The 22,059-nt window shown below is 38.7% G+C and overlaps 2 protein-coding genes across 4 annotated transcripts in view; one reads left to right on the top strand and one right to left on the bottom strand.

The window, feature by feature from the left end:
• The window catches only part of mcph1 (microcephalin 1), a 41,019-nt gene that overhangs the window by 15,231 nt on the left and 3,729 nt on the right, over nucleotides 1-22,059 (bottom strand). For all 3 annotated transcript variants that reach the window (XR_005894919.1, XM_041050565.1, XM_041050566.1), the window contains exons 9-13: nucleotides 19,857-20,978; nucleotides 18,484-18,599; nucleotides 15,780-15,817; nucleotides 15,490-15,652; nucleotides 15,312-15,389 (exon numbers count right to left, since the gene is read on the bottom strand). Coding sequence is in view for 2 of the 3 variants with exons in the window: in XM_041050565.1 (XP_040906499.1) it covers nucleotides 15,312-15,389; nucleotides 15,490-15,652; nucleotides 15,780-15,817; nucleotides 18,484-18,599; nucleotides 19,857-20,978 (1,517 nt within the window). In the remaining variant the exon portion in view is untranslated. The remainder of the gene's footprint in view (nucleotides 1-15,311; nucleotides 15,390-15,489; nucleotides 15,653-15,779; nucleotides 15,818-18,483; nucleotides 18,600-19,856; nucleotides 20,979-22,059) is intronic.
• On the top strand, nucleotides 1,464-13,968 carry angpt2a (angiopoietin 2a). The gene is made up of 9 exons (XM_041050567.1): nucleotides 1,464-1,960; nucleotides 5,186-5,341; nucleotides 6,749-6,870; nucleotides 7,011-7,249; nucleotides 7,690-7,817; nucleotides 8,370-8,471; nucleotides 9,076-9,242; nucleotides 10,620-10,750; nucleotides 12,670-13,968. The coding sequence occupies exons 1-9, from the start codon at nucleotides 1,697-1,699 to the stop codon at nucleotides 12,840-12,842; spliced, it is 1,482 nt and encodes a 493-aa protein (XP_040906501.1). The 5' UTR covers nucleotides 1,464-1,696; the 3' UTR covers nucleotides 12,843-13,968.

Here is a 22,059-nt window from a genome sequence, read left to right as displayed (position 1 = left end):
TTTTACAGACTGTTGCAGATTAGACCAAAGTCTGTCTGTTTTTTTTAAGGGAGTAAAGTGTAAAGCTACTGAAGAAATAGCTGAGTGTCTGTGATGGAGGCACATTCCTGTAGTATAGGACAAAACGTCCTCCTGTGTGAATGCCTGCACAGCACACAGTTCACCACTGTGACCTGAGAGCCTACAGACAGACTTAACTGACTGCAAAAATGTTATCAGTCTGGGATAATGCTGCAAATACAGGAAAAAACTTTCCATTTGTGTTTTGCAGGACAGTCATTATAACAGGTAAAGGTTGAATAGGGCTTTATCATTACATGTAGTGGGGAGCCAGCCTCCTAATTTTCTAGTAAACATAACTCAGGGGTGATTCATTTTCAAAACCATTTTCTACAGAAAACTATTTTCTTTCAGTCAGAGAAAGCAATTTACCAACTCAACCTTTTCAGGTATGTTAACAGGGGATGTGTGAAAATACTCAGAACATGCCTAAAAATGACAATGCTGCCTTTTAATAAGTCATTCAGTCTCTTCTTAAAAATCATTATAAGTCTGATCATTTCCACACTCACACAGATTCTATCTATCTGCTTTTTGTTGTGCTATTTCAAGCTGGTGTTTAAAAAAAACAATCCATTTTTAATTTTAAGAGAAAACAAAGACACAAAAAACTTTCCCATAATTTTTCCAGGTTGAAAGGTTAACAGCAAATACTGCTTCATTATACTTGTGACTCAGACAGAGTTCCAAGAACATTTCATCTGAAATTGCATAAATCTACCCTGAACCAGACGCAAACAAAAAAGCCATGACTATTTTGCGGTCAGATCATTAAGTGGTGACTTTAGTTTGTAGCACTAAGTGATAATATTAAACTTTATGGACCCTGAAACCCAAAAGAAGATCTGGGAATTCTGGATTGTTTTACATTATGAAATAAACCTAATGTGTGTGAGAAGAAGGAGGAGAAAAAAAGAAGAATAGAAAAAGTCTCAAGAAAAGGGAAGATCAATAGATTTTGCTTTTAATATGGATTTAACATTGTAAAAAAAGCAGCAGGAAAATACAGGGAAAGAGTTAATAGTGTCATTTAAACAAAGGGTTTTTCCCCTTTGAATCTTCTGTTCAAAGATGCTTGAGTGTTTGTCGTAGGCCGGGAAACACTCTTCAATGAATGGGATGGACACGGCTACTATCACAGTGTCCTGAAGGTGGACAGCTGCATCCTGAGTAGCTGTTCAACTACAGCAAGACAAAAAAAAAACACGTGGGTATTGTAGAGGATGTAGTGAAAGATGTGTAGTTTGTGCATCTGCTCCTCTGTGTTGAGTTTGTACTGAAAGGAATCACCACTTCACTGCTCTTCACAGTGACTGGCCACAGTGAGGGGGGAGTGGTTTGAAATCCCAGTTAGCTAATCAGAGGGGCCTTGGACAGCTCAAACAAGTGGCTGGGGGCTTGACGAAAGGCGAGCACATGCAGTGTGGCACCGGTAACCTAGTGGGAATAAAACACTACCTCTAATTCCTGATGATTTTTTCTCCTCCTACCGCTGAGAGGTAATAAAAGGAATCTGCAGAACCTCAAGAGGATTGTTTACACTTGGATGCTGTTGGGGAAATACGCACAATCCTTAAGAGAAGGTTAAAGAAAACCGAAAATCCAAGGAGTTACAATTGTGCTAAGTTTTTTAAAGATGCTGAATGTGAACTTGCTAGTTTTAAGTTTCTGCCTTGGTCTGGGGACAGGATACAGTGCTGATGGTAAAAGACAATACCAGATCCAAAACGGGCCATGTAGCTACACCTTTCTACTGCCTGAGCAGGAAAACTGCCAAACCCAGAGCAACAGCTACAACTATGCAGTTCAAAAGGATGGACCCATGGACAACGACGAGTCGGCACAGAGGCTGGAACAATTAGAGATCACCATGGAGAACAACACACAGTGGCTGCTTAAGGTAAAGTAGAGTCACCAATACAACAAACTCTGGTACAAGTTGTACAAGTAACTTGGATGAACTGTTGACTTTTCCAGATTTTCCCCTAAACCTTCATGGAAGTATCTAACTGACTTCTGCAGGCAGAATAGACAAATTATAGCATCCAAATGACAAAAAACCTTTTTTCTGACTTGTAAAGATTTCTGATTGTTCACACTAAACCACTGGCTCTATGTTAATCGCCATAATGATATGAGTAACTCTGCATACCACAAATTAAAAGTGATAAAACTGCGCCACTAAACAAAAGATATGAGCAAAGATTTACACTGACAAGATCAATTTAATCAAGATCTATAGTTTCTGTATGTCAGAGCTTTTATCTAAAAAAAGGGGGGAAAAAAAGCTTTCTTTTCTTAAAGACCGACAGATTCTTTGGGAAACTATTCTGAGTATGCAAAGGTGGAAACAAACACAAAAAATGTGCTAAGTGACTGTGATGCACAAAAAGACATAATGGCTCTGACAACTAACAAAAAGTCAGCACAGGTGTCCACACGAGGGTTGCATGCTTTCCTTTCAGTTTGCTGAACCACTGCGTGTGAGAGAGAAAGAAGTGAACTGCTTCTTTTCTAGCTCCCTCTCTTCACCCACTTCAGAGTGCGATTAATGATCAGTGCTATACAAGACGAGCCAGACAGGACAAGAACATCTCACAGCTTGATCACACAATTCCCGTCTCGTAACATAAAACAAGCTCTGATCCGTTCCACAGGAGAGCTCAGAGGGAACTCGTCTTTGATGTTCTTCATGATCTAGTCGCTGCGACTCAGTAACTATACTCACATAGACAAAAACTCAAGTGCTGCGTCAGAAATCAAAGGCCGACCCCAACACAACTGAACATTTTCCAAAGCCCAACAGCACATCTGATAAAGTGACAGGTTTCATATTTCTTACAAATAAAGAAGCATTGCTGATTAATAACAACCACCAGAGATTTGCACTGTACTTCTATCAGACATTGTTTTGTGTAAATCCAGGACGACTTCAGTACTTTCTTCTGTTGTGTGACTTCACCAAATTAATTTGCACTTGAGAAGATAAATCTGGGAGAAGAAATCACAGCTAAGGTGTGAAGACAGATGGTTATAGTTTCACACCACAAATGTTCCTTCCTAAAATAAACTTGATCATTTGCCATAAAGAACAGAACAGGTTTGTAAGAACAGAATACTTGTTACAATACTTATGATGTCTAATAGCACAAAAGTATAATAATGATTTTCTGCATTACCAAAGGGGAAGCCTTAGAAGCTGTAAAGGTCTTTAGTGTGCTATGGTCAATATTATCTTAGAGACCCAGAAGACTGATGTGAAAAAGACTATTTAATCATTCAGCCTAGTAAGCTGTGGAGTGTGGTAGAGAAGTGAGGTCCTCCATAACCACAGATAAAACTAGACTGGCACTCAGTGGGGTGCATACCTCTGCCAAGGTTTAAAAAAAAAAAAAAAAAAAAAAAAAAAAAGCCCTATTTTGCAATGTTAAGGAAAGTCATGAAAATTTTCCTGGATCTGCTTTAACAGGATCCGCACCTACATTTAATGAGTTCTTCCCTGGCCCACGCCCTAACCCTCCAACAAGTTTGGTGCTAATCAGTTCAATACTTTTTGTTTAATCCTGCTAACAAATAAGAAAACCAACCACTTATTTAAAATCTTAAAAGTATAGTCACTTAATTTCTGAATTTCCTATTTACGCTGCGCCAGCTGAAGACAACTGAGGAAAACAATTTGCTGTCACGCTCTTTTGTGAATGAGGAACATAGTCATTCCTCACCGACGCCTCTGAGACACTCAGAGTAAACAACTGATTAGATCGTTGACTGTCAATGGGACATCCTGTCGATGATTCAAATGAAAACCTTCCACCTACCACACATCAGTGTGTATTCAAGAACATAAACAAGCTGGACACCAAGAGAGGAAGACAAACAAAATCACTGCTAATTGCATCTGTTAGTTGTATTTGCCATTAGAAGAACAATTATAAAACTGGCTGTTTGGGGTTGCATTACTGACTGATGAGTAAATAGCAAAAGTAATTATGCAAACTTACTGTAGATGAAAAAGATTTTTAACTGACGCTGGTTCCCAGTTGTACACAAGTCATACTGTCATGAAGGATGTAACTCCTCACTCAACACTTCCATCCTGTTTACGAGTCGTGTGACCTGATTGCCGCTCAGGAACACCATGCAGGAAATAACTTAATGACTGGACTTGGTCTAAATCTGGCAATACTGTAAGGTAGATAAGAACAAATCTCCTAAGGATGAAACACTGACCATCCACCCCCTCACCCCCACCCCCGGCTCTGAGCCATTGTATTATTACTATGATTAAGATGTTTAATGTTTGATAAGTTAACTCGGAATTCAAAGTGTTTTATATCACCATGAGGCAGTTTATTATTTTATTATGTCACCACTTTGCCAGGAAAATCTTTCCACATTTTGGTCTTTAAGGCAAACGATCTCATGCAAATGAGTTTTCTGTTTCAACTGAAGAAGGATTTTAAATATTAGACAGCATATAATGTAAAATGTTTAAATACCTTGCCATGGAACAGTTCCATTAAATTCTACCCCTATGGCTCTTGTTGAATGATGGAACAGTTGTGTTTCATTATTTCACTCTGGTACAGTGATGTTAAATCCATATTATTATCCAATACCATGCAAAAATGGTAGAGCAAAATAATACAACAATAAACACAATTCCCACTATGTGTTACAGTTTTTGAGTTTCAATATAATAAATTGTGAACTTCTTCATTTCTTAAATTATTTTCCTGTAAGAGACATGGCCTCTCACCCAATAATAATACACACTATGTTCATTATAAAGTTGGGCAATTGTCCGTACTTCAGTGACTCTCGCTGCACCCAGTCAGAGGCAAATGACTGTTAGTCCCTGAACCAACAAGAAAGGAGAACAAGTAAGAAAGATTTCTCTCTCATCAGCTTCAAACGAGGCTACTCAAGAACTCAACTAAAGAAACAGAGCTGATCTGTGTCCTACATTACAGTAGCAGTGGTAGCATTACCAGCTGTTTATCTGCAAACTACTGAATGAATGTAATGCAGCCTTGTACATGCATAATGAAACCACTGGTTAATTGTACTAATCAAGAAAACATAAAACCTGTCTAAAGCCAGTTGTTTTTCTTCTGTGTTGCAGTTAGAGAACTACATACAGGACAGCATGAAGCAGGACATGGTCCAAATCCAACAGACTGCTGTACAGAACCACACAGCTACGATGATTGAAATTGGAACAAACCTGCTGAGTCAAACTGCTGAGCAAACAAGGAAACTGACCAATGTGGAGGCACAGGTGAGGCTGCGCTTTCAGATTTCTCCTAACATGCAGAAAAGCACACTCTTGCCATGAAAGTCAAAACAGCCTGCACCTGTCCACATACAAGCACAACTGATTTCTCAGCAAAATAATACGGTTGTTCAATAACAAGCATGCGCTGCATTAAATCATGTAGGTTCAGAGTGTTAAAAAAATAAGCAGAGGGAAAAACAGGCATGACTGCGTCAGTTTATTATTGTGGCTACACGTCAATGACCTTATGTGAGCCAACTGTACAGCATTTCCTGTTATTAGCACACTCATATTCCCACAGAAAGGGTCTATCAGTTTGTCACAATCAGACATCCGTCTGTTCAAAGACATCAACAGCTCCATTGGAGACACATAGCTAGGATCCATGTAAACAACCTGCTTTTTGCTGAGTTCAGTTCCTCCAAAATGGGAAATTGGAGGCAAGGTCCTCAACCCCGGAGTTTAGTTCAATACATCTGTCTGAAAATACATGGATTTTGAAACTTTTCCCTTGTTCAGGTACGTCTGCTGTATTGGAATTTAGTTGTTCTTTCCTGTCATGTTTTTCCATTTTGCAAATGGCTGTTCACTCTACAAGTGCGATCTGGGTGTGTGTTGTGCTTGATCCACTATTTTTTTTGGAAACACATCCTGTTTCCAATATAAAAACAACACACTGCCTGTTGATCAGACAAATGTTTTTAGGATCGTTATGTCATTCAGGATTGTTACTCACACATTTATTGCTCTTTTGCTATATCTTCCATGTTTTTTTTCTCTAAACTGCTCCAAGATTTATTATAATTTGCATACTACACTCTGTTGGCAGTTTATTAGGTACACCAAGCTAAAACCAATGCAGTCTAATACAACAGCCTTGCAATAAATCCTCCTTCATGACGGTTAATTTTACTGAAATTCCTTTAGAGGTGCTAAATCCATGATAATTTTGGAGGATGTAGTTTGTGGTGCTGTTGTACTATACTGCATACTAAGAGGTGTTTCTGTTATTTAGACCACCCTAATACAGAACCTAATGTTTGTATTAGACAGCATTAGTTTTAGCTAGGTGTACTTTATAAACTGCCAACTGAGTGTTAATATTAATTAATATTAAACATTAAAATGGTAAAAGTCAGACGCAACTGCATTTCAAACTGCAATATTCCTCTGTCCATAATATATCAGTGTTTTATTAGAGCACATCCTGTTTCCAGATGTTAAACTTTGGGACCATGCTGTGTGATGTGGAATTATAGGAGAACCTTAAACCCTACTTGAAGCTAATGTGAAACATTTGGCTTTAGAGTTTACATGACAGGGCATGTAAAAATCTACAGATGCATTAACGTGTTATTTTGTAAGGTATCTCTGCGGACAGAGCTGAATGGCTAATTCTTTTATTTGTAGGTCATTCATCACACAACTCGACTTGAGCGCCAGCTTCTTGAGAATTCCCTGTCAACTAACAAGCTGGAAAAACAACTAATTGTCCAAACAAATGAAATCAACAAGCTGAATGACAAAAACAGGTGAGGACATCAAATCACATTGCAAAAACATTTCAGTCACTGAAGCACAGTATTGTATATTATATTATATTATATTATATATTATAGACCAATGCCCAAAGCAAAGATAAAGCTTGCTTCTGAACCCTGTTTCTACGCAGCTTCCTGGAGAAAAAGATGGAGGAGATAGAGGAACAGAGGCAGGTGGAGCTGAAGATGCTTCAAGAAGAAAAGGAGCAGCTCCAGACTCTAATTCTGAGGCAGACTGCCATCATTGGTGAGCTGGAGCAGCAGCTGCTCAAAGTCTCGTCCAACAACACTGTCCTGCAGCATCAGCAGCAGGAGCTTCTGGACACTGTGAACAACCTCATTCACACCCTCTCTATGGGCTCAGCTCAAGGTGAGTCAGCACTATGGGTCACCATAACCTCTTATAGTTGTCAATCAAAGGCAGACTAAGTATGCACTGTTTTTTTAATCATATTAGTACACCCAAATAGTTAAAAATTGAAAAAAAAAATCTTAGTCACTTTCTGGTGGACAGCTAGATAAGAAGACTGATAATACTTTTATATTTGTCCATTAAACATGAAGCTATAACCAGCAGCTTGTTAGCTCAGTTTAGCCTTGGAAACAACCAGCTAGCTCCACTAGGAGTGTCTGGGCTGACTTTCCTGCCAACTGCTCAGAGCCAAGAAATAATCCATTGCTGGTAGTGACACTAAAGAAATAAATATTATTTTTTGTAATGTTCCCTTCTTTTTTTAATGTGAACTTCTCAAAGGAGGACACTGTGCACTTTTGTTCTATCAAATAAATGAGGCTGATTTTCCTCTGCAGAGACAAAAACTGTCATGATGCAGGACACTCCTACCACATTCATGGATTGTGCTGCTGTCTACAAGTCAGGAAACACCCAAAGTGGAGTCTACACGCTCACGTTACCCAACACTACAATAGAGGTTAAGGTAAATTAAGCATGTTTAATTGATTCACACTGCCTTAACCTCAGATCAGCTAAAGCTGGAATAAAATAAAAACCCTAGCAAATTCAATAAGCTGGTGGTGAAGAAGAGAACTTGTTTTGCTGGTCCCTCACTGTGTGTGTGTATATACATGCACAGACTAAATAATGCCATGATAGTGCACATATTCATGCACACACACATGCCCTGAACAACCCGCAACCTTACACAACTTTGTAAACAAAACACTGCACACTACTGGATGAAGAGCTCAGTAAACAGCATTGTGTTTGAGGGTGGGGTAGTTAAATTAAAATGTTCTCAGGCTTCAATTAATGATGTGCATGCTTGAGCTAAAACTGTGATCTCCTTAGATACTTTTCAGTGATTAAGACTTTGGCTCTAATTCTGTGTCCTTTCCCTGCAGCTGAAAAGTTGTTTTATCCAACCTCTAAAGAGACGGCATTGTAAAATAATAAATGAACATGAATTCTTTACAGAATGTTAATTTTGAATTATCAATTACAAAAACTCCTTTTCTCCTTGTATTTGAAGGCTTTCTGTGACATGGAGACAGAGGGAGGCGGCTGGACAGTCATACAAAAACGCTTTGACGGCCGTGTTGACTTTCACCGTACGTGGCAAGAGTACAAAAAGGTAAAACTATCAAGAAGAAATGCTTCCCTTTAAAAAATATATCCTAGGCTACGGTCTTCATTCCAAATGCACAAGACAGTGGCCAGATTTGGTTTTGGCTATCAGCTGAAAGTGTTTTAAGGGCCTGGTGATTCTGCACTGTAAGAGGCAAAAAACAAACTACAGCCACTAACACAGAGATCCTAAGTGATCACCATCTGCACCATCCCAAACTATGGCTAGCAGTACACGCCCACCCACGCCCCTAACTCCCCCACTCCTTCAAGCATTTTGATAGCACAATCATTTTAGCTGTTTTCCATTTCTCAAGTTCCAAATTCAATCGAAGCATATTTAATATTTCTGTCCATGCGTCTGAAACTGTGCTCATAAGCTACAATCAAATAGGATGATTGCCAAAAATAGTCACCAGCGCTGCCACCAACGCAAAGTAGGAGATAGATGTCCCAGCACCATGCCAAAATGAATCTGAATCAAAATGAATGAATCTCAAATCCAATCTCAAGTCCCCACAGAGCAGTCATCACAGAGAGAAGCATTCATGGCGTGGCTGTAATGAAGGGATTCACTAAGGTTTAATGACAAATGTTTTGTGTCTTTTAAGGGATTCGGAGAACCTTCAGGTGAATTCTGGTTAGGAAATGAATTTGTCTCCAAACTGACAGACCGACAGTCCTACAAACTAAGGATCGAGCTGAGTGACTGGGAAGGAAGCACTGGATTTTCACAATACGATCAGTTTTCTCTTGACAGTGAAGCACAAAATTACAGGTACGTGCGACTGACAACATCAAAGAAATTTCCCCTTAGTAATTAATGTGCCACATGCAAGGCGGCAATTACTAAACATTTTTGTTTAATTTTTGCTTAGAGCCAAAATTTCACAGCTTATGTAGCTCAAGTTATTGAGGACAAAGAAGCCCATCAGCAAATATTAATGCTTCTGTCTTACAACAGTGCTTTTGAAGTCTGCTACCCTGAACACATACCAGAAACTGCTGCCAGTTTCCAGTCAAGGAGCGGAACTAAAGTGCAGCCTCAAAACTCAAAGCATTGCAATTATTGTGAAGAAATTAACAGCTACCGTTAGTAGTTAGTGACAAAATTCAGAAGCTCCATGAAACACAGTGAATCCACTTCTGAAGCACCATCTTATTAGAACTCATGTGTATAGTGTAATGTAGTGTCAATCTACATCTAAATACATGAATATCTTTTAAGCACAGGAGCTTTGGCTGTAATTATTTTCTCATACAGCATTTTCTTGTAGCCTGGATGTATATGCCTCGACCCGCATCCACATCTGAATTTTTAAACAATTCAAAATGAAAAATGAGGTGAAACTGATTCAGAAGTCTGAATCATCAGGCTAATTCTCCACAATTGGTTCATTGATAGTGAAGATGAGACCATGTTAATGGACACGCTCAGGGTTCTCATGGTGATTTTCCACTGAATTTGCTCTGGTTGTTAACTCCTAGAACTAATGTGCAAGAAGAATTAATTCTACTCTTCTATAATTTATTCTGACAGACACACTGGGTGTCCCTGGATCGTATCATGCATCTATTTATCTCTTGAAAACCTTTCTTGTAAAGACTAAATCATGATCATAAATGCTGACCTACTGCTACTATCTAGAAGCACAACAGTGACAGTCCTCTGGTTCTTGCTGTATAAGACTATTTACTTCCTGATACTGATGAACTGGCATGAGCCCAAAGAAAATGTAATAAAACAGGTCAGTATTTGAAAAAGAGGAAATACATAAAATGTCTTGGATTTCTAACATTTCACACTGCACCTCTTAGCAATAACACAATCTTCAGAAGTATATTCTCTTCTGAACTCAGCAACTTAGAAGTCCCACTAGAAAACTAATATCATTGCATTAATCCTCCAGCAAAAAAAAAAGCATGACAAAATGTAAAATCATCAAGCTGCTTGCCAAATTATCAAACAGCAGCAAAAAATAACAAAACTTAAGTGAGCACACACTTAATCCTTATGCCAAAACCCATTTATGATCCAGTAGTAGCGAAGCCACGGCCAAACAACTGTATAAGTGAGCTGGACGTTGCCTTTTGAGGAACAGCAGTCACAAACTTCCTCCTCCTCTTCCTTCATTTTTCCTTTTCCATTCTACAGGATACACCTTAAAGGCTACAGTGGAACAGCAGGCAAAATAAGCAGTATCGGGCAGCCAGGAAGTGATTTCAGTACAAAGGATGCAGACAACGACAAATGTGTTTGCAAATGTTCACAACTGACAACAGGGGGTAAGAAGCACTTTTTTGTAAATAACATGTTTGTCAGGAAAATGCAAAAAAAAAAAAAAAAAAACACATCAATTTGTAATGGGCATTTGCCGTGGAACAAATTCCCACCCACCCATGTCTTGGCACTTGCCCCAAAAATCTTCAAGGGCATTTTAAGGGCTCCCGTACTTTTGTGGCCAGGTCAAAGAGCACAATTAGCTCAGAGTTAATCACTGATCATCTCATTGGGGAATTCAGCCGCTACAATGGCTGACATTAATAGCCTGGGAACAGAGCTTAAAGGTCCTCCTCCGTTCCCTTGAAAATGATTCTGCTGCCAGAAGTTTGTCTCCCTCTGTTTTGGGGTCTGCCAAGTGAGCATGAAAGCATGAAAACGCTAACCCTGTCCCTTTTTTCCCATGAGGCGTCTCTCACACAGGACTCAATATGCACATTATGCACAATCGTGACTAACTGGCACTGACCCAGTGCACAGACCACAAATATGAAGCCACAGACTACAAATATGAAGCGGCCTGTTTTGAATTAACAAAAATTTGAATGACTGTAGTACGTATGCTGAAACATCTTTAGATGCACCTCTCAGTATAATGCTTTTCAATAGGACACAGCCTCTAACTGTGGTTTCAGAGGGGAACTCCACAAATTCTACCCATCAAAGTCTGTTTACAGGTGTTTGTTAAGTAGTACTGCATATGAGCATATGAAAAAAAAACATATAAAGCTTTTCATAGTTTTCAGAGGGAGCTGCACAAAGTCTGATAAACTTCTTAAAGTGACATCACCTGGGTCAGCGTTGGTTGGGACTGAAAACTAAAATTTTGAAAACAGATAAAAAATAAAATCTGGATCTGTGGAGTTAGAAAATAGTGATCTTACAGACCTCTGTAGCCCACTCCTCATCTCTGCTTGAGGCAAGGTGTTCGAGGCTTCATTAGCCGCTACTAGCATAACACACCTGAAACTTTAACCACAATCATTATATATTTTAAACTAAAGGACTAGGTTTTCTTGAATGCTGTTTACAGATATACATGCTGTTTCTATGGACTACCCTTGACAGCTCAGTTATTACTCCTGATCAAAAACAGAAATTTACAAAGTCTGTAAAAATAAACCAAGTCAACAGTCAACACAGTCTCTTCTCAGCACACACTGACAAAAACTTAAAAAGTGTCATGGGGAACTAAAACAAAAAGGGGTGTGTGTCAATGATAAGTGACAATCCACCGCCACGTGAGAGCAGTAGCAATTATACTGTCACATCCAGTTCAACGCTGCCAAATGTGAAATGCCTGCCTTGAGACTATGACATGACAGAAGAATGTACTGCCACTTTTTAACAACTCGACTGGCTGCTCCTGTGACGCCATGACATGACAGTGATTTAACTACAGCTACAACACAGCTGAAAGTGTATTAAAACTATTCAGTCCATAGAAGTAATATAATTATTATATATAACTTCAAAAATGTACATTAATACTAATTTGCTCTCTGAAATCTCAGCTTACTCTGTTCATTGGATATACAGCAGATGTTACTGCTTGTTAACCTCAAAGCCTCAGGTTTTACAGGAGGCATGGTTTAACTGTAATTCACAACTTTCTTATTTCAAAACAATACACTTGTAATGTGTATAAGTGAAAGAATGAATGACTGAGAGTTACCACAAGAGGATATAAAGATGTTTTGGCTCTGAAAGGGGATATACATTTTAGAATATTTCCAAACATAGTTCATTGAAGCAGCTGCCAAGAGTGAAAGAGAAAGTTTTTAACACATCAAACTAGCCCTGCTGTAAAACAAGTAATGATATTATACTATATAAAAGTTCTATGCATTATCTTCTTTGACAACATTACATTTAAAACGATAATGTTTGTTTAAAATGACAGTGTTTTGTTTTGATGTTGTAGGTTGGTGGTTTGATGCATGCGGTCCTTCCAATTTGAATGGGATGTATTACCAACAAGGCCAAAACTTAAATCGTTTCAATGGAATCAAATGGTACTACTGGAAAGGCTCGGGCTATTCACTGAAGTCCACCATGATGATGATCAGACCAGCACGCTTCACGGGTCCCCTTTGAACTGTCACTCTCAGATTAAACAAAGTGGGAAGGAAACTCCTGACAAACAGCAACAAACAGCAAAACCAAAAATAAAAATTCTCAAGGGAACCAAAGCACTTCATGAAAATATTTTACATACCATTGGAAAGACATATTTTTGTGCATGTTTATATGTGTAATAATTTGAATCAAATGGGTTGTTGCAAAATAAATGTGACTAACAAAATGACACTACCAAATATTTATACTGAAAATCCTTATGCCTGTGACATGTATAGGTAACTATGGGTATAGTAATCACATTGAGTCATAACAGCTAGCTAACCACATAAGAGAGCCCAGAGTAAAATGGGACATTAATTATTTTCATTTCTTGAATGATTTTAACAGTTCTAGCAGCCATGTAACTACGTTTTGAATAACAGCTGTCTATGTAATTTCAAGAAAGAAACTATGGTACAACATGCAGACAAACCACTGGCTCAAAGGGATTGTTATGTATTCTGGAAATATTTCTGTTCAGTACCTAAAATGTAAATGCAAATGTAAAAATGCTACAGAAAGTGTTCCTCTTAGACTTGTTTTTCTCCAGAGAATGTATGTACATTTGTTGTTTAATTTATATGTAGATTTTAAGGTTGATATTTAACATTGTTGTGTATGATAGAAAGATTTGTTAGAGACATTTTGAGTGCCTCCTAGTTCATAGCTAGTTAATGATTTCATTGCACATAAAGGGGGATATCTTTTAATATAATTCTGCAGTACCTTCCCAAATGCTCATACATGACAGTGACCTCTTTGCAGCCTTTTAGGAATGTATTTTTTTTTATTTATGCACATTTGAATGAATTTATGAAAAAGTGAAGAAGCTGAATTTCTCACCAGTAAACACTGGCTTTAGGTTTTGTTAGTGTTTGACTGTAATGCTCTACCAGCCGTTATATACCTGAAGTCGATTATTAAACACAACCACAAGGCAGAGAGCTTAAGACCTAAGCCTTAGTTCTTAAGTCCTTGTCTACAATAGCCCTGTTCTACACTATAACAATGAACAGTCTAGAGAATGCACAATTACTAGATTACCACAACTTTTTCAGCAATGTTTCATCTTTTCAATTACAAAATAAAAACTTCTCCAAAATTCAAATTTGTGTTGTTGTTGTCCCTTTTAAGGTTACCAATCACAGTTCAACTACGCACTTTAAATTTGTCTCCCAAATCTTCATAAGATACACTGTTTGTGTAGATGTAGGTACAGCTTGTCATTCACAGTATGGGTAAAACAGTGTATGTCATTAAATACTGATGTATGTCGTGACACAGAAAATACTGGGGAAAATTTACTTATGGATAAAATAACCAGATCCAATTAATCAGATTAATATAAAAATCCTGTCAATCCAATATAGCCATAAAGAAATCCTGATCAGTGATTTGTAATGTCTATAAGGGTCTAATGCAGAGATATTAAAGGGATAGTTAGAGTGGAACCTTCATGGGCAAAAAGAGCTGTAGTTAAAATGACAAAGCTGATTCACATATTGGCCTCATGTGACATGTATGCTTCAGTCTTTTAACCTTACTGCCAGTTCACTGAGGTTATACATTATTTGAACAGAGACATATAATATTAGAGTTACATGTAAAGTTACAGGTGACTGAATACACAAGAGATGTAAGAAGTTACTGTGAAAATGGTCTTTCTAAACAATGCTACTCAAATCAGTTTCTATCACTGACACTGATAACAGCCGAAAGCAGCACCACGCTCCACAGGGCGCACGATCTGAATAAAAGAGAGAAGCCTGTGGTGTGCCAATCGCTGGATGCATTCACAAGGCCTTGGGGACATAAAAATATTTTGTCTGTCACAACAAAAGCCATCACACAATTTCAAGAGGAAATGTGTTGACATTTGTCTGCATCAAGACCCCATGTCTTCCCTCGCAGAGGCAGGAGAGGACAGTGATTCATGAATGACGAGTTCAGGAAGGGGCAACATTCACATTTCACACAGGATGCTTCAGGAAAAACAAGCGGAATGAAAATGGATGACTGGCAATAAAAATTAGCAGGTTTGCGTCGGACATCCTCTGCTTTGGTTTTATGATTCTTTATTAATTTTAAATGTGAAAAAGGATGATTTATACAGATAAAATTATTTATGTATAGAAAAAATATAACTGTTTGTGCAAAATGGAAGAAAATGAAGCCATGACCATAATGGTTTTTTTGGCTATATGTAAAAGTAAATAGATTTTTTAGGATAAATTTTGGGGAAAAATAGGACAAATCTTTCTATCATCGGTAAAAGAACTGCATCTGTAGGCACCTCTAAGTTAGGCCTGACACCTGAAACTTAAAAAAATATGTGATTGTTTGCATGAATGGGAAACATAATGAGGTTTACAGTGAAGGTTAATGATGGCAGCATTTGTATTGTGGGCACTTGTACTAGTACTACTAGACTACTGGTAGACTCACCTGTGCTGCTGGAAATTGGTCTGAAAGTTCATATGGTTCCTCTGGAATCCACTGCCTTTGCTCTAAACACCAGAGAATCTGCTCAAGTACAAAAAAAGATAAAAGATGGTAAAACAATATGTCAGCAGTTATAAATACACTTTGTATAATGGCTTCTAAACATGAGTAAACTACATACCCATTCAAAAGAGAGGATCCAGCAGCCACGAGCTATGCCCAACAGTATATTGAGAGTCCGCCGGTGACCCCCAGACACCACATGAGTTGTGCTCTCACAAACTCGGTCAACGATTGAAAAACCACCCAGTGCCTGCACCACCTGAACCACCGTGTGCTGCTGCCTACAGGAGGTGAATAGAGTCAGAGACAGCATCAAACACAAACGATTAAACCAGGCATGTTTTTACCAACTTGGCCATCAATGCAAAGTTTTTTGTTTCATCTTAAGGCAAAGTCTGAGGTACTTACTCAGTGGGCATGCTTGTCATCACCAATGTTCTCATATGCTGAAACAATGACAAACACACAAAACATATGACATGGATAAAACATTTTTCTCTACCAAATTTCTGTTTGATCTTGGACACTCATATTGTCTAAAGGAATTTGACAAAAGCTTGAAGTAATAAGAATATTTAATACATAATATTCTTTTGTGTGTAAGTATTGTAAGCTGGTTTACTGAATGGTACAGCATGAACATGTAAAAGGATGATTATCCAACAGCCAGACAGACCATGCACTTTCAATAACCCTGCCAGATATATAGTCGCATAGAGGCCAAAAAGGAAATCAAACACCAAGGCCATGAGTGGAGAAAAACATATTCAGAACCACTGAAACGGAACTGTAAATTTGTAACCTGACGACTATGGTCCATCCAGCCACGTACTTTGGCCCCAGTCCAGCAAGCTGTCACCAACACAAACACCTGAGCAGCAGTTACAAACAGGACCACCAGGCCCTTTCCTACCAGACTCTGATATCTGGTCACCCAGCTGGAAGTCAGGGGTTAAGGCCTGCTGAACACAGTGGTGCCAAAACGGTCCACCGGCCCCACCCTCACCAGTCAAACATAGCATTATGCCTGATAAGCAAGTTGGGAAGTCATTTTGAGTTGAGTACCCTCAACGCATTGCTGCTACACCTCATTAGTCCTGACAGAAGTTTTCCTCAGATGAAAATGTTTTTGATATTCCAGTTTGTTAATAATTCCACAGCAGGGTTATCTTCTGCTAACACTACAGGACAGCCAAAATTTCACACCAGATCTAAAGGTTATACATTATTTGAACAGAGATTTATACACTAAATATGGGAAGCTATTCCCTGAAGATTCCTCAAAGGGGACTTTGGCATATTTCATGCAGTGGACATGTTCTGGCAGCGGCTCAAGAAAACAGGCATTGAAGAATGAGTTGCACATAATGAGCCTCTGACAAAGAGCTGGTGTGAACCGCAGCAGGACCTCCGAGCACAAATGAAGGAAATTCTTCACTGTATGACTAGGTCTCCTTGCTGGCTACTATTTTGCGCCTGCTGAAAATGACGTTATTCAGAAAATCAAAGTGAGACAAGGGTCCTGGGTCGTTTGCAAATGTGGAGGTAAACCGGAGCTGTGAGAGCCAATTACAACGTAATCAGTTATGAGATAACATCAGATTAGCACTTGTCACAATTAAAGAGCACTTTACACAAAAACTGAACAAATAATACCATCCATACCATATCAGTTAACATTTTAGCGTTTTATGAACGAAGACACTCGGTTATTACTGAAAGAATTTTACAGTTAAAAGGACTTGTGAAAAAGAAAGAAAACATCACTAGAAGTTTACCTTCAAACCAAATTCACCAGTTTTTTTTTTTTTGAAGAACTGTATCTTTACTGGATAATGACAGTAGTGAAACATGAATGAGAAGGGTGTGTACTGGATTTGAAGCAAAGATGGCTGGGTTACATAGTATGTGTCCCCAGACCACTAGGCAACCAGGGGACCCCTCCACATCTATCACTGAGTATTTGTAGTGAGCTAAAAATGAACACACAAGTCTGTTAATATTTGCATTCATATATTCTAACAGGCTCAACAGCACCAGCAGCTGCAAACAGCAAATCTGCACTGTTTGCACCCAAAGTCGAGCAGCATGAAATTTATCACTGTTTACCATCTACACTTCCAAGACTGGTGAGCCATGCAGGTGTGACTTTCAAGTACTCACCACAGATGACTCTGTTTACCAGAGCTGCCTAAATGTGAAAACCATATTTGGACATTAATCTGTTATCATGATCTTCATGGAACCAAGACAACAACTACAACATCTCCGTAATCAGGCTGCAACAAAAGTCAAGCCAGAACAGATCCCTTGGGGGATGTGACATCACTTTTTGCTTTTTTCAGCTACCGCTTGTTGAGGTTACCCGCGTAACGAAAACAGAGCCCAGGTGCATTTCACAAGAAAGGAAGTTGTAAGCTACCATCACAGAGGCAAAACACAGGAAACCCTCAGGACCAGACAGAATCTCTTGGCTAGATGCGTCAAACGCCTACAGCTATGGAAGTGTATGACCTTATGGAGGAAATACTTAAAAAGGAATTACACATTCACAACACTGATGACTGGTTTACTTCCTAAACTTCTTATATTACAGAAAACCATGACATCTCAAGTCAATCAAGTGTGAAGAGCATAGAGAAAATGCATCTTTATCTTGACTTCACTTTTCTGTATTTCTGTGAGGAAGGAAGATAAAGATTGCAAAGTTCAGGCTGGTTGGAAGTAAGCACTGAGAAAAAACTGTCATATCAGAATGTGTACTGTCTCAAAATCAACTACATGCAAATCAGCAGACACCAAAGCACAACAATGGACAAAGATGTATATAAATTAGCAAATAGGAGATGTGTAAAACTATGCAAGCCCATGTCACACCAGTGTCTTTAATGAATCAGAAAGCTTCCTACTGGTGACTTAATACTCGTAACATCCTGTTTTTTTTCAGTCCCATTCCAATTTTTTTTCCCACAGCACTGTAGGAAATGCAACATGCATTTTCTGGGAAACCTTTCTGACTCTTCAAATTCAATCATCATAACTGACACAAAATTTTACAAACTCCCAGTTAAATTCAGTTGGACATTTAAAAACAATCATCATGTCTTTTTACCTTTGTTTTGTTGACCATTCTCTGAAGGATCAAGCTGACTTGCTTATCGCAATTTTCCTTGTCTTCGGAGGGGATCTCTGTTATACCAGCTGCAACTGTACATTCATTTCCTCTACCTACATGAAAACAAGAAAAACAATTGAAAACAGTGTGGGGGGATGTCACTCAAGCTATCACACAGCAGGCACTGTTTGTGTGTGTGTCTGCTCATCTCTGCTCTATTACACCAGGCTGAAAACTGACATTAAATTGTAAAGTGCAACACTTTTAAACCAGTTAGTACCTCCTCACTACTACGAGATGAGCAACAGACTATTAATTAAAGTTATTACAAATTAAATAAACTCAAATTAATCATTACATTAAAGAGCAAGGTTAAAACTCAAAGGTTCACATGCCTCTTATATTGTTCAAGGTAAGCACCTTTTCATTAAAATGTTAAATATAAGGTTTCAAATATATGAGGGAACAGAATCAGTAAATTTAGTAAATGTTTTTGTTAGCAGCTCAAACTATTCTGGGATCTAAAGCGTCACATCGCCACCAATATTCAAAACAGTTATCGTAATGAAAACTGCTACTTTGCTGAAGTAGGCAGGTCTAAGACTAACGTTAAATAAAAGTTTTTTCATACTGCAAGATTTGTTTACTGTTGGTAAGGTTTTTATAAAGTAGCCTTCAGTTGAGAAATATATATTAAATGCTGATTTTCCTCCTCAAAGTCTGTACAGTTTCAAAACAGCTTATCTTGTTCAGGGTCTTGGGACGTCAGGCCTCAGCAGGCGTTGGGCCAGATGCAAGGTAAGCCCTGGAGGTCGCCAGTCTATCACATATTGACAGACAAACAAATGCACACCTACAGGCAAATAGAGCTTCAAATTCACCTAACTAATGCCTTTGGATCGTGGGACAAAAACCAGAAACCCATAAAGACATGAGAAGAATACATCTCAAACCTTATTACAAAACATACAGCTCAAAATTATGAGGACTAAATTACGAATTAGGCCTTTAAAAGACAAACAGACATATAGAATTTTACAAGAATATTCATATAAAAAGGCCTCATTTATTTATGATAAAGTTATTTTATTCTTCTCTTTAAAATGTGACATCCATCCAGAAACAATAATTCACCTTCAAAAGAAAAGCTGGAGTGAAACAGTTGCTAATATAAAGTAAGTATTCCCTGAGAGAATAATGACGAGAGAAAGCTTTTGAAACCAAATACATGACCCAGAAATTACAGATGTGAAAGTTCAAACACCAATAGCAATATTTTGTTTTGTTCAGTTCATAATGATGAATGTCTGAGTATTGGGTTCGTTGTTACTGATGTACATGTTCTAAACTCTCGCAGCCTTACTACTCACTTTCCGAGGTGTGAGAAAGGACACTGACATCAGAGTTTTTCTGCCGCACCGATACCGTAGACACTCTTCTCTGTTTTACTGCATCCCTTGTTGTTCCCTCCCTTGTGCTCGTGCTTGTAAACGGTAAGGTGCTCTGTCTTCGCCTTTTAGACACGAGTATTAGACTGGTGCTTGGACTATCCAGTAGATGTGCAGTTTCTTTAACATCCTGTTGTGGATGACTTGCATCAGATTGCTGATTGTGATTTTTGCCACTTTCTTCCAGTTTCCTCTTCTTTTTACTGTTAGTTTCAAATCCAATGCTTTCACTTCTTCTTTGTTTTCTCTTCTGTGGGACAGAGGCCAACTCAAAAGGAATGTCACTGTCTTTCTCCACAGGTAGATTAGACAAAAGAGGTCTTCTTGACCTCTGGTGGTGGTTAGCCGGAGAGAAATAGTCCTCAAACACGTTATCATCTCCATCAGTGGAAGCTGAGGCAACACCTTGAGATTCACCAGATACAGTGAAAGGCCGTACCAAGGCAGAAAGTGATGGTCTGGCTCGTTTGGGTATTTTCTGTTCCAGTTTCTGTAACGAGGTAGCAGCTACTTTTGACAGTTCCACTGCAGCATCATCTGACGTGGCTGCTGACGAGGAGCATCTAAAAGAATTCACATCATCAGGACAATTACTGGTCTTGGTCTCTGCAAAAGATTTAGTTGCTTTCATTTTTCGCTTTCCCTTTTCAGATTTGTCAGGTGATGGGCTGGATGACTTTATCTGTGACTGACTTTTATCTTTACTAAAGTTCCTGCCAGATCTTCTCTTATCAGATCTCGTATCCAGGCAAGGACTTTCTAATAAACCTAGGGATTTCTGTTTCTCTGCTGTCTTTTTCCTGGCTGAGGTCCTTCTTGAATTTTTTTGTCTGTTCCCATCTTTGTCCTCTTCGTCCTCCAAGTCAGGACATTTCAAAGGCACATCACAACAGGGTGAAAGCCAGGGCTTTTCAGAGCCTTTCCTGTGGCATTTTTCAAGATGTCCATGGTCAGTAACATCTACTTGTGTTCTCGCTGCTCCTTTATCAGGTGAGCAACCAGGTTCAGCAACAGAAGCACTGGAATCCTCATCTGACTGGTCAACTATATTGGGGAAAGAATAATAACAGTTTTAAAACAATAAGATGCTGTAGATGCAGTAAAATTTGTAGTTCACTGTAGCATTTTGCTTACCAGCCAAATATCTATGACTCAGTTACTAACTGCTATCCTAATTCAACAACATGCTTATTTTCATCACAATGACTCATAATCAAGGTTTTTTTTTAACTGTCTCACCTGTTATTTCATGAGCTTGAGAGAAAAAGTGCAGTTGGGTCCGTAAGTATTTGGACAGTGACACAATTTTGCCTGATGTATACCATCACCATGGATTTGAAACAAAGTCAAGATGTGTGTGTGTAGACTTTCAGCTTTAATTCAAGGGTTTTAAACACCTATTAACACTTTAGGAATTACAGCCCTCTCTATGCATACTCCCTCTATTTTCAGAGGCTCAAAAGTAATTGGAAAAACTAACCTATATATAAGGATTATTTTTAATAAGCGGATGAAAATCCTTTGCATTCAATGACTGCCTTAAGTCTGGAACTCATGGATGTCAACAAACACTGCATCCTCCCTTGAGATCCTTTACCAGGCCTTTACAGCAGCTGCCTTCAGTTGTTGCTTGTTTGTGGATCTTTCTCCCTTCAGTTTTGTGTTCAGTGCTCAAATGGGATGAGGTCACTGACTTGGCCAGTGCAGAATTTTCTATTTCTTTGCCTTGAGAAGCTCTTGGGTTACCTTAGGAGCATGTTTTTGGCCATTTTCCATCTGTACTGTGAAGCCCCATCCTATTAGCTGTGCAGGACTTGGCCGAAACTGAGCAGATAGTATAGCCATGTACACTTCAGAATTCATCCTGCTACTTCTATGAGCAGTCACACCGTCAATAACCACCAGTGACCTACTTCCAGCGGCACAATGTGGTGCTTTGGATCATGAGCTGTTCCTTTCCTTCTCCATACTCTCCTTCTCTTCCCATCATTCTGTTACAAGTCAATCTTGGTTTCGTCTGTCCAGAGAATCTTGTTCCAGAATTGGACAGGCTTTTTAAGATGTTTTTTGTCAAAGTCTAATCTGAACTTTCTGTTCTTGAGTGCTCTGCACCTTGCGGTAAATT

Source organism: Toxotes jaculatrix, chromosome 11 (genome assembly GCF_017976425.1).
Source record: "Toxotes jaculatrix isolate fToxJac2 chromosome 11, fToxJac2.pri, whole genome shotgun sequence".
NCBI classification, from domain to species: Eukaryota; Metazoa; Chordata; class Actinopteri; family Toxotidae; genus Toxotes; species Toxotes jaculatrix.
The sequence above is the reverse complement of the archived record's forward strand: the minus strand, read 5'-3'. Positions and strand labels throughout refer to the sequence as shown.

Bases quoted from the DNA above. Each gene is read 5' to 3' on its own strand.
- angpt2a (XM_041050567.1), top strand. From the start codon at position 1,697: ATGCTGAATGTGAACTTGCTAGTTTTAAGTTTCTGCCTTGGTCTGGGG. The intron at 6,871-7,010 runs GTGAGGACATCA...GTTTCTACGCAG, and splicing joins AAGCTGAATGACAAAAACAG to CTTCCTGGAGAAAAAGATGG. The intron at 9,243-10,619 runs GTACGTGCGACT...TCCATTCTACAG, and splicing joins AGTGAAGCACAAAATTACAG to GATACACCTTAAAGGCTACA.